We start from the raw sequence: 17,086 nt of genomic DNA, 5'->3' as shown, positions 1-17,086 counted from the left end.
AATATTTTACATTTTTAAATAATTTGAGTATTATTTTTTTAATCCTTACCCACAAAATATACCGAATATTTATCTGTTTATTTTTTAATTTTGACCTCAAAAACAGTAGGATGAGATAATGATGAACATATATAAATGGAGAGGAGACCGTGGAACGATTCCATCAACGTTTTAAAAAATTTTAGCCTCTCTTGGCCAATAAAATAAAATATTGCCTCTCCAACGATCTATGTTATCCCACTTTCTATCTGCGAGGGTGCAAAACACTCTTCCATGTAATTGATCCCAAAAGTGGGCCCAAATCTCCAAAATGCAGACAAATACTGGCGTTAGGAAGGTGTTTGTACGTGCAGTCATTGCGCGTGGAAAAATTGCAGCCTTATAATTACTCAGTCTCACGGAAAGTATATAACTTTTATTATTTATTTCGTTGCTGTAATTTTCTTTCGTGATTATTATTTTTAAATAAACATCAATTTTTTCATCAATCATCAATCAATTTTCAATTAACAGAAAATATAGAAAAAAAAAGGACGATTCAAATCATGAAACCATAAGGCCATGTTTGGTATGCAGCATTGAAGGGTTGGGTTTGGCATTGGCATTGAATAAGGCCCAATTTAATGTGTTTGGTATAAAGCATTGGCTCTTATTTGGGTTTGCTGAAACCCACTTAGGTGGGATTACACAAACCCATCTCCTACCTGGTACTGAAAAATTAAACCTGGGTTTATAATATTTTATGACAATATTATCCATGGTTATAATATTTTTTGACAATAGTGCCCCTGTTGAGTTTTGCCCTGATAAAAGTCATCAGCATTGCAAACCTCAAGTCGAACGCATCTCCATCGGCGCCGCAAGAGACTCATCCATCGTCCATCGATCTGCCCTGTTGCCATCTCCTTCATCGCGCCTTCAGGTACTGTTGCTCCGTCCTCCCCCTTCGTCGATATTCTTCTTCCATCTTCTTTGTATTTGGCTTTTCCTTTTCCTTCAGGTACTGTTGCTCCGTCCTCCCCCTTCGTCGATATTCTTCTTCCATCTTCTTTGTATTTGGCTTTTCCTTTTCCTTCAGGTACTGTTGCTCCGTCCTCCCCCTTCGTCGATATTCTTCTTCCATCTTCTTTGTATTTGGCTTTTCCTTTTCCTTCAGGTACTGTTGCTCCGTCCTCCCCCTTCGTCGATATTCTTCTTCCATCTTCTTTGTATTTGGCTTTTCCTTTTCCTTTAGGTACTGTTGCTCCGTCCTCCCCCTTCGTCGATATTCTTCTTCCATCTTCTTTGTATTTGGCTTTTCCTTTTCCTTCAGGTACTGTTGCTCCGTCCTCTCCTTCACAAATGATTGTTTGTAGGTTTTTATCTGCATAATCTTTAAAATTTTTTGAAATTGTAAGAGCCAAACCCTTTCAAGAATCCTATTACATCTGTCAAGAAAACAGAACCGATTGCATAAGAAATAATACAAAATGTATATGAGAGGCAGATATTGCGTACATACCTACTGTGGGTTCAGGAAACCTCAATCTCATTTTCTTTAGTCTATACGTCAAGAAATCAATAGGCATTCTCTTCATTTACTTAGGCATAAATTCAACTGTGGGTTCAGTGTCTTTTCCTTTCCTCTTCGTATTACTAGTTTAGGATACTATTTTCTATTTTGTAGTTTTTGAAGCTGAGATTAAATTTTCAGAGCATCAAATCTTGTTTAGCTTTGTAATTGTAATAGATGAATTGCTGTGCAATATAAAAGTGTTATCATTTTCAACAGCTTCATTACTTATCATTTTCAGCAGCATCAAATATTGTTTAGCTTTGTATTAAATATTGTTTAACGGCATTTTGAAGCAACAAAAAAGAAGCAGCTCTGAATCAATCAAACAATATCTGTCTGCTTAATTTTCCAATATTTTAACCAATTTGTTAATAACTTATTATCTATTTGACCTATTGGACACACACATCACCTCTTCTACTTAAAAAAAATCTATAATTATAATTATGTTAATGTGAAGACAGTTTTAAAGTTGAAAAATCAATTTATGTTTATAATAATAATTAACCATACCTGATGATAGTTTTGAATTCAAATATAAATAACGTGCTTTAAAAAAAATAAAATAAAATAACATAAAGATACTGTTCTAAGACATGTTTTTATTTTTTTAAATATTTAAATCTGAAACACTTATCTAATTTTTTATTTTATAATAGAAACCATACCTTTGTTTTTTTGTTTTGTTTTGTTTTGATATTAAGACAAAGTTAAGAAACAATTGGGAAGAAAAACTAATTGCAGAATAAAATAAATCAAACAGGTCCTTGATCATTTGCTATACTAATACTATTTTATACTTTTATATTGCACAGCAATTCATCTATTATTTTTTTTGAAGAGTGTTATCACTGTGATTTATTGTTAACCACTAATTACTTTTATTCCATTACATATGTTAAATATTAATCTTTTATATATCTGTATAATTGGTACACAGTTATGGCACTATCTGAGGAAAAGAGAATACTATTACGTTTGTTTCTCTTCTGGATGAGCATGACTGAGGCAGTGTATGCGTTTTGTATTTGTATGTGTATGACTATCATACTAAGGAGACGAAGAATCAGACATATACCTTACAAAATGGATTTTATTGCTAAGAGATCTTACCTAAAGAGAATGATGTCTAGCAGTGATGTAGCCTGTTACAACTTACTTAGAATGCATAGATCAACATTTGATAAGTTGTGTTCTATGCTAACGGATGTGGGTGGTCTTAAACCTAGTAAGAACATGCTTGTAGATGAACAAGTTGCCATGTTTTTACACATACTAGCACATCATGTGAAGAATAGAGTAATACAACATAACTTTGGTAGATCGGGAGAAACTATTAGTAGGCATTTCAACTCAGTACTTACTAGTATGATGAGACTTGGAGATATGTTGTTGAAGAAACCAGAGCCAGTGGCTGATGACTCTAGCGACGAAAGGTGGAAGTGGTTTAAGGTAAATATATATGTTATGTATTTATCATTATTTTTGAAAGTTGTGTGAACAATTTGTATTAACTTTTTTTTACTTTTCTATTTTATAGAATTGTTTAGGCGCCTTGGATGGAACTCACATCAAGTTAAGAGTTCCTTCTCTTGACAAGGCAAGATACCGGAATAGGAAAGGAGAGATAACTACAAATGTGTTGGGTGTTTGCTCACAAGATGGTTTCTTTATATATGTTTTGCCTGGGTGGGAAGGGTCCGCAGCAGATGGACGGGTTCTTCGTGATGCCATAAGTAGAAGGAATGGCTTGAGGGTTCCACAAGGTCACTATTACTTGGTTGATGCTGGGTACACCAACTGTAAGGGATTTCTTGCACCGTATAGAGGGCAAAGATACCACTTAAGTGAATGGAGAGAAGGGCGACATCCTAGAAGTGCACAAGAGTGCTTTAATATGAGACACTCTTCTGCACGAAATGTAATTGAGCGGTGTTTTGGTATTTTGAAATTAAGGTGGGCTATACTAAGAAGCGCATCTTTTTATCCCATTCGAACACATAACCGAGTTATAATTGCTTGTTGCCTCCTACACAACTTAATTCGTCAAGAAGGTGTAGATCCACTTGAAAATGAAGTTCCAGAAATGGGTGTTGATATGGACGGGATGGAAAACACCCCAATTCAAAACATGGATGCTTCTGATGAATGGGCTACCTTTAGGGATACTCTTGCTAATGAAATGTTCACCACTTTTTCTTCTAATAGGATATCTAGATGAATTAGTTATTTCATTTAAACATTATTGTTTGTTTGAATATGTTAATTTTCTTTGTTTCTTTGAGTGTGGTGTATGGTATGATAGAACATGTATTATTGTTATGTCCTTAATAATAATATATTGTCATATTGTCTTATTGTTATTTAACCTCTTCTCAAGTTCTAACATTTTCTTCTTCTAGCTGAACAAACATGTCAAGTAGGTCTGGAAAATCAGACAAGCACATGTGGACACCCGAAGAGGATGAATTATTAATTCAATCCATGATGGTGCTACATGATAAGGGAGAACTTGTATCTGACAATGGTTTAAGGCCACGTGTCTTAAACACTTTGAAGGACATGCTTGATGGTTTGATACCTGGAAGTGGTATTAAAGCCCATCCCCATATTCAGTCAAGAGTTAAGAAGTTAAAAATTAACTATGGTGTGGTTTCTGACCTTCTTAATTTATCTGGTTTTGGTTGGGACCCTGAAAAGAAATGTGTGACAGCTCCCAAGACTGTTTGGGATGAATATGTGAAGGTAAATTTGTTTTTTCTGGTTTTTTGGCTGTTAGTTTCTGCTGTTTCTTTCTGCTGCTTATTTGTTCTTTCTGGTTTTTTTTGCTGTCAGTTTCTGCTGTTTCAATTTTTGCTGTTTATTTATTTTTTCTGGTTTTTTGGCTGTTAGTTTCTGCTGTTTCTTTCTGCTGCTTATTTGTTCTTTCTGGTTTTTTTTGCTGTCAGTTTCTGCTGTTTCAATTTCTGCTGTTTATTTGTTTTTTCTGGTTTTTTGGCTGTTAGTTTCTGCTGTTTCTTTCTGCTGCTTATTTGTTCTTTCTGGTTTTTTTGCTGTCAGTTTTTGCTGTTTCAATTTCTGCTGTTTATTTGTTTTTTCTGGTTTTTTGGCTGTTAGTTTCTGCTGTTTCTTTCTGCTGCTTATTTGTTCTTTCTGGTTTTTTTGCTGTCAGTTTTGCTGTTTCAATTTCTGCTGTTTATTTGTTTTTTCTGGTTTTTTGGCTGTTAGTTTCTGCTGTTTCTTTCTGCTGCTTATTTGTTCTTTCTGGTTTTTTTTGCTGTCAGTTTCTGCTGTTTCAATTTCTGCTGTTTATTTGTTTTTTCTGGTTTTTTGGCTGTTAGTTTCTGCTGCTTATTTGTTCTTTCTAGTTTTTTTTGCTGTCAGTTTTTGCTGTTTCAACTTCTGCTATTTATTTATTTTTTCTGGTTTTTTGGCTGTTAGTTTCTGCTGTTTCTTTCTGCAGTTTATTTGTTTTTTTCTGTCGCAGGTAAACAAGAAAGCTGCTAAATGGAGAAACAAGACTTTCCCCCATTATGATGAGCTATCTAATATCTTTGGGAAGGATAGGGCAAATGGAAAGGATGCTCAAACGTATGAAGATATCGTTGAAGAGTTTCATGATCAACATGGGTTTACTTCACCCGTAGAAGATACTCCTACTGAGCACATTCCAACTGATTCTCAAATGGATGGATCACATGCCAATACTTCACCACAAGAGAACTCTCCAACTGAGCTGTCCCCTTCTGATGCAACTTCCGGAGCGAAAAAGAGGAAGCGAAACAGCACTGAAGCTCAACCTTCCATGCTTGAAGGCATGAAAATGATTGTTCAAACACTAGCTGATGGGTTGAAGGAGTCATCTGAGCGTTTTGGCATGCACCTTGATAGAGTTGAACGTGAGAAACGTATTGATGGCATGAGGTCGTCTCTCCTTGTTGAGTTGAAGAAGGTTGAAGGACTTTCCCACCAAGAACGTCTCAAGGCATATGTGAAGATTATTGGTGATGAGAATATGCTAATTGGCTTTTATTCCATGCCTGAAGAGGATAAAGCTGATGTGATTCGCGAAATAATAGCATAAGCTAGTATTAGTGTCACTTGATATTTTGGTGTATCTCGATTTTTTGGTGATCCTTAGTAAAGTTGCAAGAGGATCCTTTATATGTAATGTCATGTTTAGATGTCTAATTTTTTGTGTAAGATATGGCATATCTTACTTGGGTGCTTGGATATATGAGTAGCACCATTGACTATATTTTGTTTCAAAGTAAGATATAGAGTATCTTGCTTCCTTGACCTTATTAATTATGATATGATAAATGACATCCTTTGTTTCATGTTTTATAGAGCATCTATTGGAAGTTTATATAATAGTAGTATATATACAAGTATATATACACTAGCTTAATTTGATCATAAAGTTGCAACTTGGTTCCTTGCCCATATGAAAATGCCATCAAATGAAAGAATTTGATCAGGAATTCTATCAATTAGGGGGGAAGTTTTGATCAAAATATTGCAAAATTTGATTTTATTTTATAACAATACTGAAATTTTCATTTTTGAATGTTAATTATGAGGTGGACGAAGAGACTGATGCAGCATAAAACTTGGAAAATAAAGAAACTATAGCTTCAAGTTCAGACTTACATTTAAAGATCCATGGCTGTTATAACCACTTGCAAAATTTACAAAAACTTGTGATATAACACTTGCAAATTCCACAGAATCAGAGATATAACCACTAGATTGGAGCCATATAGCTACAGACTTCATAAATAAATCTAAATGCTATATTATATATATACATACACCTCATTTAATTTAGCCACAGAACACAAGCTTGCTTCTTGATGGATTTTTTTGGATGTTTCTGTTCGCCCCCAAGTGCCCCTCTTGAAATAGAAAGGGAAATGCACTGAGAATGCTTCATCTTCGGCTGTGATGACTATGACACGGATAGTTGATGAACCTGCTGAAGGCTTCATTTCCTATAACAGAATGCCTCGCCGAGCAATTGAAGGTTCACTCCTTATTTCCTGCATTTCCAACCACAGTTCGCTTCTCTTTTCCATAAAAGTCTGCTTAATATTTTCTCTTCTTCAGTGTCTCCTGTGATTTTAAACCATATAAGTGAATGCGAGCTTCCATCTTGTATGTTTATTTGCAGAAATCCTGTTATGAAAAATCCTGTGATTTTAAACCATATGGAGTATCGTGATTTTAAACTGTTGTGAATATTTATGAAATATATTCCATCACATTTTTCTTTTACGGGGTCTTTTCAACTCTAGAAGAAGAATGTAATACACGCTAGTTTCTTCCAGAATTTACATTGATATATAACAGCAAAGTAATACAACTTCCTGAAACAAATATGAAGATCATACTGTACTGTCCACTTTGGTCGACTAAAATTCCCTTTTGGTCTCTGAGTATATAGTGAATATGACTCAGACCCAATTGACTTCTTTGTAGATTTTTTGTACCAGTTTGTTCTAATTCTGTCACCCTAAACATGCTTGAATTATATCATGCAATCTTAAATGAGGATAAAATATATTTCATGTTTGAAGCATGAGTAATGAAGTGAAGCAAAAAATCTCTGAAGAAGTCAACTGGACACATAATCTTTAGAGCACTAACACAGGATCCTAGTCATTACGCTACAAGGAAGATGGGTCTTTGTCTATTATTCTACCTGTTGTGTAATGGATTTGAACCAGTAGGGATGAGTCTCTAGTCATTACGCTACAAGATGAATGGCTAAAACGGCACCTCTTGGAGTTGCACACCTGTTGACATTTTCATCTTCATGCTCACTTGAGCTCTTCTTTTTGCCCTCAATCAAATCAGAGACAAGGAATGTCTTCTTCCTTGCAGATACTGTGTTGTTGGACCTAAGATCTAGGCAAGACCAAAAGACACACCAAAAATATCAATCTCATTGAACCAAGTTTAAGCTCAAAAACATGGAAGAAATGAAGGGCAGAGAAGAAGAGAAAGACCCACAGAGGATTATATACTTGTAAATGGACTAGAGGGAGAGGGAGAGACAGAGGCAAAAGGAATTAATTGGTGCTGATATATTATTATAATTAGAAACGAAACAGCGAAGAGAGAGGGGAAAGCATGACAGGGTTATGGGGCATTAACTACGAAGTACCTCGTATATATGCAGTAAAAGACTGTAATGATATATCACATCTCTTGGGTCAGACATTTCACCAAACATCTTTGAGGCACTTCAATTTCAAGCATTGGCATTGATGGACAACTTGTGAATTCAAACCAACCAAATCAAAGTTTGAGAACAGTAAAATGAGGAGCCAAAGTGGCAATATATGTTCTGTTCCTTACTCTACTAAGCCTTCTCGCCATATAAGAACTATAAAAGGAACCATAAGCACATAGCACAATTAAAGGGCCAGAGATTCAGCACTACCTGATAAATAGTGCTGAATTTCTAAAGATATTTAATATAAGTGAGTTTTTTTTCCCTTTCAATACTCAACTTTGAGCTATATATAATTACAAATGTCTAAAAGCCTATATAAAGTTGCACCTCACGCAATATGCTAAATCAGAAAAGGAAGTCTAACGGCTTGGAAGATAGTACAATCACCACTTGTGTGCTTCTCAATCGATCCTAAAGTCAGCTTCAAGTTTTACATTCTTAAATAAATAAACAATGCTCCCCCTCAATCCTTTTACTTAGTTTCACGAGACTACAGAAATTAATTGGCAGCGAAAGATAAATGGCAGCGTTGAGACTCTGCGTTTAAAACTGTGCTCTCATATTCCACCTCAACAATATCCATCAAATCACATTGATTCTGACCTACTTATTGTACTCAGCGACTTAGTACAATCTTAGAAACATAGGCAGTGCAAATTATGAATTCACATAAATAAACCTATGCACACAAGATAAATAGTAGAACGTAAATATGTTTTCACTTTTCAGGTATCAAGCAGGCATTTTATCCCAACCCATTCAAGAAAACAAAAAAGAAAGACTATCAGTAGCACACCATAGTGAGACCAAAAGAAGATTTTAGTCACCTTTAGGCAGCTTACTACAGCATTAGTCCAAGTTAATTAAATATCCGATCAATCTTTTCATCAAAAAATTTCTTATTCAGATATAGAATGAGCCAGAGAAGAACCTGATAAGCTGCAATTGGCAAAGGAGAATTATCCCTCAGCAACCTTATGATATCCAAATAAGGAAGACCAGGTTTCACCTGCAAATACATCAACCAACCAAGTGAGCATGAAGATTGGCTGCAGGGAGTGCGGGCATTTGTGGAGTTATCGACTGCGACAATGGTAGTATCGTCCTTAGACTTTGAGGAATCGCTGGACTTCAACGACATGGCGGCTTACCCGAGAGCCTGCTCCTCCCTCCGATTCGACCCCTCAAGTCGACGGCCAAGATTGGCTCCTGCTCCTCCTCTCGCTTCTCCTTCACCGTCTCCCATCACTTCGACTCCCTCAAGCCCTGGTACCTGAGCTTCACCGACACCTCAGATTCCAAGGTGGGCCCCTCGCTCATCTCCCCGCTCAACGGCAGAGTCCGAAGTAAATCAAAGGCAGAGTCCGAAGGCTTCAAAGCATACCTGACACGCTCTCCTTGGCTCTTCATTTTCGGCTTAAAGGCGCTTATATGAGTTGATGGAGCTGAGAGAAATCAGAATGGCGCGAACGAAACCCTTCACAATATGGAGCTCGACGATCGAAAATGGAAGCCGGAGATCTCTCGAGTTCACCGTCGCAGAAGTTCATCGGTGAGAAGAAGAAATGACGAGACAAAGGGATGAATATGATCACGTTTGGTTTTTATTTTCTGTTTTTATTATTTTTAAGGGTATCTTTGTCTTTTTATAATTTATATTTAAGTAAAAAATAAAATGAAATAAGGTATTCCTTCAAAATATTCCTACATACCAAACATAATTTTAAAACTTTATTCCCAATCCCAATCCCAATCTCAATCCCAATCCCAATCCCAATCTCAATCCCTCCAAATTGAAACCTACATACCAAACATGGCCTAAATGTTTTCCCTTGAAGGAAAAGAGAGTGCTTGAGTCCGTGATCTTCATCGTCTTCCGTAAGCCCCCAACAAATCTCGCCTGTTGAAAACCCTAGCCCCCATCACACGGTTTTCTAAGAATTTGAGCTTTAGAAATAGTGGGAAACAACTCCTGTAAGGAAGTTTGTTTGGGTTTTTCAGTTTCCGATAAGTATTTCATTTTTTGTCACCTCATTGCTGTTTGGTTTTCAATTTTCGAAGTTTGGAAGAGCTCAAGCAAGATCTTCCATGACCTGTCTACCAGGACAATCTCGGAACCTAAATTTAATCCAAAACCAGTTCTGACTTCTGAGGATTTCAGAAGAAGCCACATGCCCATCACCATCTACAAAAACCAGGGTCATTGTTGTTATTGTTATTATTATGGGAGCTGAGAAGAAATGGCTTTTCACGCTATTTACGACGGCATTTCTCTCTCTCATCCTACTGTTACGCTCTTCTGTGTCCACCTTCAGCTCCGCCAAATCGTTTCCTTCTCTGGTTCAGCACGGAGCTCACTACCCACCGGCCTTCGCTTACTTCATTTCAGGTGGTCACCAAGATAAGGACCGGATCATCAGGTTGTTGCTGGCAGTTTATCATCCGCGGAATCGGTATCTTCTGCACCTAGGCCTGGATGCGAAGGACGAAGAGAGGCGCCTTTTGGCTGCGGCAATTAGGTCCGTGCCTGCGATTCGTGCTTTTGGAAACGTAGATGTGGTGGGCAAGGCCGATTGGATCACCTACTTGGGCTCCACTAATATTGCCATTACCCTGCGAGCTGCGGCAGTTATGTTGAAATTGGATAGTGGGTGGAATTGGTTCATCACTTTGAGTGCTCGTGATTATCCCCTCATCACCCAGGATGGTATGCTGATTCGGTAATCTGTATTTGTGTCATTCCGTTTTTTTTTTTTTTAATTTACTATGCATTTGATTCGGGTAAGTTAAAAAAGTAGCGTTTTTGTTTGTTTACTTCATTCAACTATGCTAGTTCTATAGTTTTTCAGGGCTGTTGTGGTGTTTCCCCTCTTCGTTATTGGTTCCTAGATTCACCCATAATGTTGATTTAGGTGTACCTTTTTTGGACGTTAAAATCTTAGTTTCTCTAGTTTTAGCATCAATATTAAAGAGCTTGGTCGCTGATGCCTGGGTTCTCGTTTGGCTTTTGGCTTTTCCCATTCCGAGTTTCCGGGAAAATGTTCCCATAACTGCTAAGTCCAGTGTTTATTTTGTTAAGAGAATTGTATTCTGAATGAGTAATATTAGATGTCCTGATTTTGTATTTCTGGGGTCCTAAGTCTAATTCCAAGTTATGATGCCAAGTTTCACCATGCTACGCCCTTTTTTTTTTTTTTTTTAAATTTTTGGGTTGTCCAATTTTATTATTATTATTATTTTATACAATTTTCTATCCTGCATGTCTGGAATTTTGCATTTTGATAGTTAGAGAAGCCGATAGGAACAGAAAAGAAAAGAAGTATTGACCAAGATCTTCATAGCAGGAATAGCAGGAAGGAAGTTTTGAGACAATATCTTTAATGGTCATGCTAATGAATTATTTGTCATATTTTGTTGACTGGAAAATACAAAACTCCCCGGGGAGTCAGTCACAGATAGCCCCTTGACATTATAAAGGTTAAAATCAACCTCCCTGAGCTTTTATATTCTAGCCATAGACCCTCTGCCGTTACATTTTCAGTTATCTTGGTAATGGAAATGGCCATGTTAGATTAATTAATGCTACATGGCATCTGACATGGAATACAATAATTAGGAATTTTTTGAAACATCTCAAAGAAGGGTCAAGATGTAATTTTCCATTTGTCATCATTTTCACAGTAGCAGCAGCAGCCTTCCCGAATCCCCATCTTCAATAGCAAAAGAACTGTTGGATCACCCTTTGCATATAGAGCCGATAATAAAAGTTGAATTATCCTTGCTTCTTGAAAACAATACTACTTACTGAATTTCCTTAACAAATGAAATGGAACCTACAAAAGTAATTTCTTTCCTCAAGAAGAAAAATACCCGGAAGAACTCTTCTCATATATAGATCCATTTGTTGATTAATAACTAAATCTAAAGTTGTAGCACAAGAATCACAAGTACATACAGCCCAAAACGTCTAATAACTTGGATTTTGCCTACATTGATTTCTACTGCATGCCGAAAGTGGCTCTTTGTGAAACCTGAAATTTGATGTCGATTAGGAGTGAGAGAATTCTATACTTAGCCTAATATAGAAAGAAAAACCACTTAATTCAATTAGAAGTGAAAGGATTATATATTTAGCCTAAGCAAGGTTATGGAGATTTTAGCTTTGGGATTAGTGAGTGTGTCACCTGCAAAATGGGTGTTGCTTTTCTTTGCACAGGACAGAAAGGATTAGACAATGCAAAGGACGATTGAAAGAGCTGCTTGATTTGCATGTGTATTTTGCTGAAAACTATCCAGGTTGCTGCTACAATGAAAATGTTTGTGAACGGTAAACTTAGATTTTGAACCTTCTTTTAGACTATTTAAGAAATTTTTTTTTTAATTCCATTTACGATGCCATATGACTTTCATTAATTTGACATGGCAATTTTCTGTTACTAAGGTAACTGAAAAAGTAATGACAGGAGGTCTATGGTTAAAATATAAAGCTCAGGGGGGTTACTTTTGAGCTTCCAAGTGTTAGGGAGTTAGCAATGACTGAGTCAAAGGTCAAGGGAGTTTTGTACATTTTAGTCTGTTTTGTTGGAACTGTGGAAGAAACCCATTCTATATGGATGCATATTGGAACAGAAATTAAAAATAAAAGCATCGGCCAAGATCTTTATATCAACAAGGGAGGTTTGAGATAGTATCTTGATTAATCTTGTTAACTTATTATATGTCATCTTTGCTCACAACTTTGGAAGAAACCTTGTCTGGTATAGACTCAATAATAGGGAATGATTGAATGGCTTGAGTTGATGGTTACTACTTGTTACTGGTTGTACAATTAGACTTGGATTGGATGACTGACAGGAATAGATTGAGGAAAGAGAGTGTATTGTGTTCTGCAGCATGTAATTGAAGCTAATTAATTGTCAAGAGATATATTTCATACAGATGTAGACCTTTAAATTCTAAACTGAAATAGTGCTGAGTTATTTCCATTTTCATGATATGGACCGAACTTAAAGTGAATGTCAAGCTTGAATGTAGAAGACGTATGGACTGAACTCTGAGGCAATTCTGTTTGATTATGTATAGAAAAAGTGTCAGATCATGGTCCAACCCTTGGTTATGAATGAGACTGAAGTGTATTTCTTCCTGAGTCTGGAATTGATCTTTACTGAAGGGAACTGCCCATATTTTGGTCTATGTTGGGAGATCAGCTGATGAGAAGAATCTCGTTTTTCCAACTGATTAGGTATCCAACGCCCAAGCTTGGAGGAATCTGTTCTTACGAGCAAAAGAAACAAGTTATTATTCTGTGTAGATGTTGAAACTGGATGCATGCTTAGAGATTCCCCTATCCCCTTCCTCCATCCTGAGTATCACTGAAATAACAGGGTTATTAAAATCTGGTTCATGTTTCTAGTAAAAGAATTCAGGGAGTCTTGTGTGATTTTAGTCCCTTTGTGCTAATCTACTGGCTATGCGAATTGCATTGCACGTCAGTCCAAAGTTGATTACGCCTAGTTGTGTTCAATGATCATGTTTACAAAACTGTTGCAGTTGTGTTTACCTTCTCCATAAATAATTGAATCTAGCACCAACGAATTAGCCAGGTTGCTTTTCCATTGGATTTGCAACGTGCACTGCTGCTGAACTTTCATCTATTAGGAAGGGAATCCAGATATGCAAGACCACCATTTCAACGAGGTTCTATATTCTGATTCATTTGAGGCCTTTAATCTTATTGTGAGAGACTGTGAGCCAGAACACCCACTGCATTTGGAGATCTGCCAAGTTAGAGAAATTCTCTGTGAGGACTGGGACCATGAGATACTTTATTCTCCTAGGAAATTCTTAAAATGTGCTGATATACTTGGCAAATCAGCTCAGACAGCTGCAAACTACAGTTAACTCCTTTGGAACATGCCTCAGGAGTCAAGGCTATTTTCTTTTGGATAGGGGTAGTAGTGAGGGACCTTCCCTTCGTAGCTGTCCTTACTAACTCTTGTATTATGTTGTTTATTTCTTTTTCAAGTACTTCTACTTGCCTTTTTTAATTTAAAAAAAGAATTAATGCCAATAGTCCAGTCACTTAACTACTCCTATGAGAAATTGAGAATGTATAACAACAAATTCTATCATAGTGCTACCAACATTTTTTAAATTGTCCCTCCTGGAGTTGAGTTCTGTCCCACCAATCCCTTCTTCTTACCCTCCTATTTTCTCCACCATTGGATCTCAACTTCAATGGTTGAGATTTAATATATTATAATATTGTTATTAGACTATTATATAATAAACAAATATAAATTATTAAAATTTTCAGAAGTGTAATAAAAAATATTTTATAAAATATTTTTTTTCCCTAGCTTTATAATATATTAAATCTCAACCATTGAATTTGAGATCCTGGTAGAAAAGATAGGAGGAGTGAAGCCAACTCCTCCTCTGCTTGGAGGTGGGCTGCTTCCTTGTGGATCTTCGAAGATGTTCGAAATCCTTCTCAAGTAATGGTTTTGAGACTTCTTTTATTTTTTGGGTGAGGATGTCTAACTATGCCCATGCTAAAAATCTTTTATTGTCTATGTGTCTTTTGTTTTGTTCTATCTTCTCATCAACATTTTTTTAGAATTTATTCTAACTATACCCATGCTAAAAACCTTCGCTCACTATACTATCATATAACATTATGCAAAAAATTAAAAAAAAAATGAAAAAGATTGAAATTCATTATCAGTCTCGGTCAGGTCTTATGAGATCAATTTTCTCACAGCTAAGCCAACCATGGTTGCAGTTTTTTAATAACGATATTTGTGCATGTGTAAAGTCTTCGAATTGTGATATATATTTTCTTTGCATATTTTGCACAGTCACTTGCAGGCATACATGATGATGATGGTTAATATTTTTTTCACTCAATTTTTGTGTGAATACATGGTATAGGTAACATTTGTAGTACTTTCATGAATTTGATTGTGTTCAGCTCATTTATTAACTAGCTGAGCTTTGTTACAAATTTTAGCTGGACTTAACATCAAGCTCAATGTATTTTAATTGAGCACATTTGCTGAGTATACTGGTACTGAGTTCACCCTTTTTCTTTTTTCTTTTTTTAAAACTTGTTCCGTGCATTGTGATTCATTTGGGGCCTGGATAATTTTGTTCATATAATTATTCTTCTTTTTCACTTATTTAGAGTTTAATTAAGTTACTGATGTATGCTGTTCCATCTGTATCAGATCTGTCCCATGTTTTCTCCTCTGTCAGAAGAGACCTCAATTTCATTGATCACACTGGTGATCTTGGATGGAAAGAGTAATGAAAATTTCTGCTAATTCTTCCTTCTATTTCGTTGCATTTACTTGGCTTGTGCTGGATTATATATTGAAGTAGTTATATATCCTTGCAGAGGTGACAGATTCCAGCCAATCGTTGTTGACCCAAGTATATATTTAGCAAGGAGGAGTCAAATTTTTCAAGCAACAGAGAAGCGACCGACACCTGATGCTTTCAAACTCTTCACAGGCAAATTTGTTTGCTCATTTTCTGTTCGTGCAGTACCAATCAATGGCAAGTGCTTGTATGTTTTAATACTTTGCTTGCCCTGCAGGTTCACCATGGGTTATATTGAGCAGATCATTCATGGAATTCTGCATTTTCGGTTGGGATAACTTACCTCGAACGCTTCTGATGTATTTTACGAATGTTAAGTTATCCCAAGAAGGTTACTTCCACTCTGTCATTTGCAATGCACCAGAATTTAAAAACACCACAGTTAATGCTGACTTACGATACATGGTCTGGGACAATCCTCCAAAGATGGAGCCGCACTTCCTTAATTCCTCTGTTTATGATCTAATGGCGCAAAGTGGAGCTGCTTTTGCAAGACAGTTCAAAGTCAATGAACCCGTGCTGGACCTTATCGACGAAAAGATCCTCCGGCGTAGGCCTAATAATGCTGTCCCAGGAGCATGGTGTTCTGGGCGGAAGTCCTGGTGGATGGATCCTTGCTCTCAGTGGGGTGATGTCAATATCCTCAAGCCAGGTCCGCAGTCTAAGAAGCTTGAAGAAACCATTTCAAATCTTCTCGATGACTGGAGTTCACACAACAATCAGTGCCAATGAAGATATACACACGAATAGGAAGAAATTTAGAGGCCGTGCATTATCTCGCTCGCACCCTCGATGATCATCATCGACCGGTTAAAAGTCTCAGTTTGCTAAGCATATATATTCTTTGGTCACACAAGTGTAATTTATTTTTGTAAAAGCAGTTCATGGGTCGATTGGACTCCTCTCATAGCAGCTTTTGCGAATGGTTGTTCATAGCTGGGAAGAGTTGGGATAGAGAAGAGGAAGTGTTCTTGAATTTTTGAGCTGTATTGTTTTGGAGGGGGTAATATTTGTGGTGGATCCTCCAATGCGTACTACGATCAATAGGAAGATATTCCTCCAGCTGTTGAATTTTCATTCTGTTGTATGCTTTATTGTCTCATTTCCACAGTGATCCTGAACTATTAGAGTAGATAGTTCATTCTTTCAAGATATGATTGTAATATTGTGTCATTTTCACTCTGAAAATCCTTGTTCCACCAGATACGCATCTCATGCTTGATTACAACACTGCTTGGGGTTTTCCCTGAACATATTCTCACCAATCTAAACTTTCCTGCTTCAAATTTCTCAGAATTACTCGAGAATTATTGGGACACCACTCTTACTGTCTTTCCTGCTTAATTCTCATATTCACTTAAGTAATTACTGTGCTGTGAAAGAAGTGGGGTTAGCGTGTGAATATGGTCCACCCTTGATTTGGACCATAAAATGAGAAGTGCAAGCCCAAACTAATAATTAATTTCAAATTGGGTTAGTTATTTGTTTTGCTAAATAATTGTGGGCTGGTTATTAGGAGAGGGAGCAGTTGTATGACTGCCAGTTAAAATATCTGTGGTGACAGGGTGGTTGTACATCTTGAAAACGCGATTGATTAGAAAAATATCCTTCTCCCAAAAAAACACGTTCCATCTCTTTCTCAAAAGGAATGGTGTATCTACTGTGAAGACATATTTGAGATTCAAGACTAACCCAGATTTCATGTGGAAGGAGACTCAAGTCGGCGGCAAAGGTAGTCTCCAGAATCTTAGAAGGGTATGTTTGATAAATAGATAGGACATAGTGTAGGTGAATTTAAAAGTATTAAGAATTTTTCAGAAAAGTATTATAATTGTTTTTTGTAACATTTTATATATTTAAAAGCTCCACCTTAAAAATGTGTCAACCTTCAAAACATTAATGTGATT

At 36.5% G+C, this 17,086-nt stretch overlaps 2 protein-coding genes across 4 annotated transcripts; both read left to right on the top strand.

Moving 5' to 3' along the window:
• The first annotated feature begins 583 nt into the window (after window positions 1-583).
• On the top strand, window positions 584-5,902 carry LOC129311084 (protein ALP1-like). 3 transcript variants are annotated; one of them, XM_054953062.1, is made up of 3 exons: window positions 584-922; window positions 3,958-4,300; window positions 5,043-5,902. In XM_054953062.1, exons 2-3 carry the CDS (start codon window positions 3,968-3,970, stop codon window positions 5,637-5,639), a joined length of 930 nt encoding a protein of 309 aa, XP_054809037.1. In that variant the 5' UTR covers window positions 584-922; window positions 3,958-3,967; the 3' UTR covers window positions 5,640-5,902. The 3 variants fall into 3 exon arrangements, with proteins under 3 accessions (XP_054809037.1, XP_054809035.1, XP_054809036.1); XM_054953061.1 differs by lacking the exon at window positions 584-922 and adding an exon at window positions 2,878-3,007; XM_054953060.1 differs by lacking the exons at window positions 584-922; window positions 5,043-5,902 and adding an exon at window positions 2,411-3,007 and having other exon boundaries at window positions 3,096-3,971.
• Window positions 5,903-9,617: 3,715 nt separating this feature from the next.
• LOC129311083 (beta-glucuronosyltransferase GlcAT14A) lies at window positions 9,618-16,450 on the top strand. Its single transcript, XM_054953059.1, has 4 exons — window positions 9,618-10,503; window positions 15,026-15,101; window positions 15,196-15,311; window positions 15,397-16,450. Exons 1-4 carry the CDS (start codon window positions 10,020-10,022, stop codon window positions 15,909-15,911), a joined length of 1,191 nt encoding a protein of 396 aa, XP_054809034.1. The 5' UTR covers window positions 9,618-10,019; the 3' UTR covers window positions 15,912-16,450.
• The last annotated feature ends 636 nt before the right edge of the window (window positions 16,451-17,086 follow it).

This window comes from Prosopis cineraria, unplaced genomic scaffold (assembly GCF_029017545.1).
Source record: "Prosopis cineraria cultivar Desert tree isolate PC_DT_omini unplaced genomic scaffold, ASM2901754v1 PC5, whole genome shotgun sequence".
Lineage (NCBI taxonomy): Eukaryota > Viridiplantae > Streptophyta > Magnoliopsida > Fabales > Fabaceae > Prosopis > Prosopis cineraria.
The sequence above is the reverse complement of the archived record's forward strand: the minus strand, read 5'-3'. Positions and strand labels throughout refer to the sequence as shown.

Excerpts from the sequence above, each read along its gene's own strand:
- LOC129311084 (XM_054953060.1), top strand. The coding sequence starts at position 2,498 with ATGGCACTATCTGAGGAAAAGAGAATACTATTACGTTTGTTTCTCTTC. Across the intron at positions 3,008-3,095 it reads AAAGGTGGAAGTGGTTTAAG|AATTGTTTAGGCGCCTTGGA; the intron begins GTAAATATATAT and ends TCTATTTTATAG.
- LOC129311083 (XM_054953059.1), top strand. The coding sequence starts at position 10,020 with ATGGGAGCTGAGAAGAAATGGCTTTTCACGCTATTTACGACGGCATTT. Across the intron at positions 15,102-15,195 it reads GGTGATCTTGGATGGAAAGA|AGGTGACAGATTCCAGCCAA; the intron begins GTAATGAAAATT and ends ATATCCTTGCAG. Across the intron at positions 15,312-15,396 it reads TGCTTTCAAACTCTTCACAG|GTTCACCATGGGTTATATTG; the intron begins GCAAATTTGTTT and ends CTTGCCCTGCAG.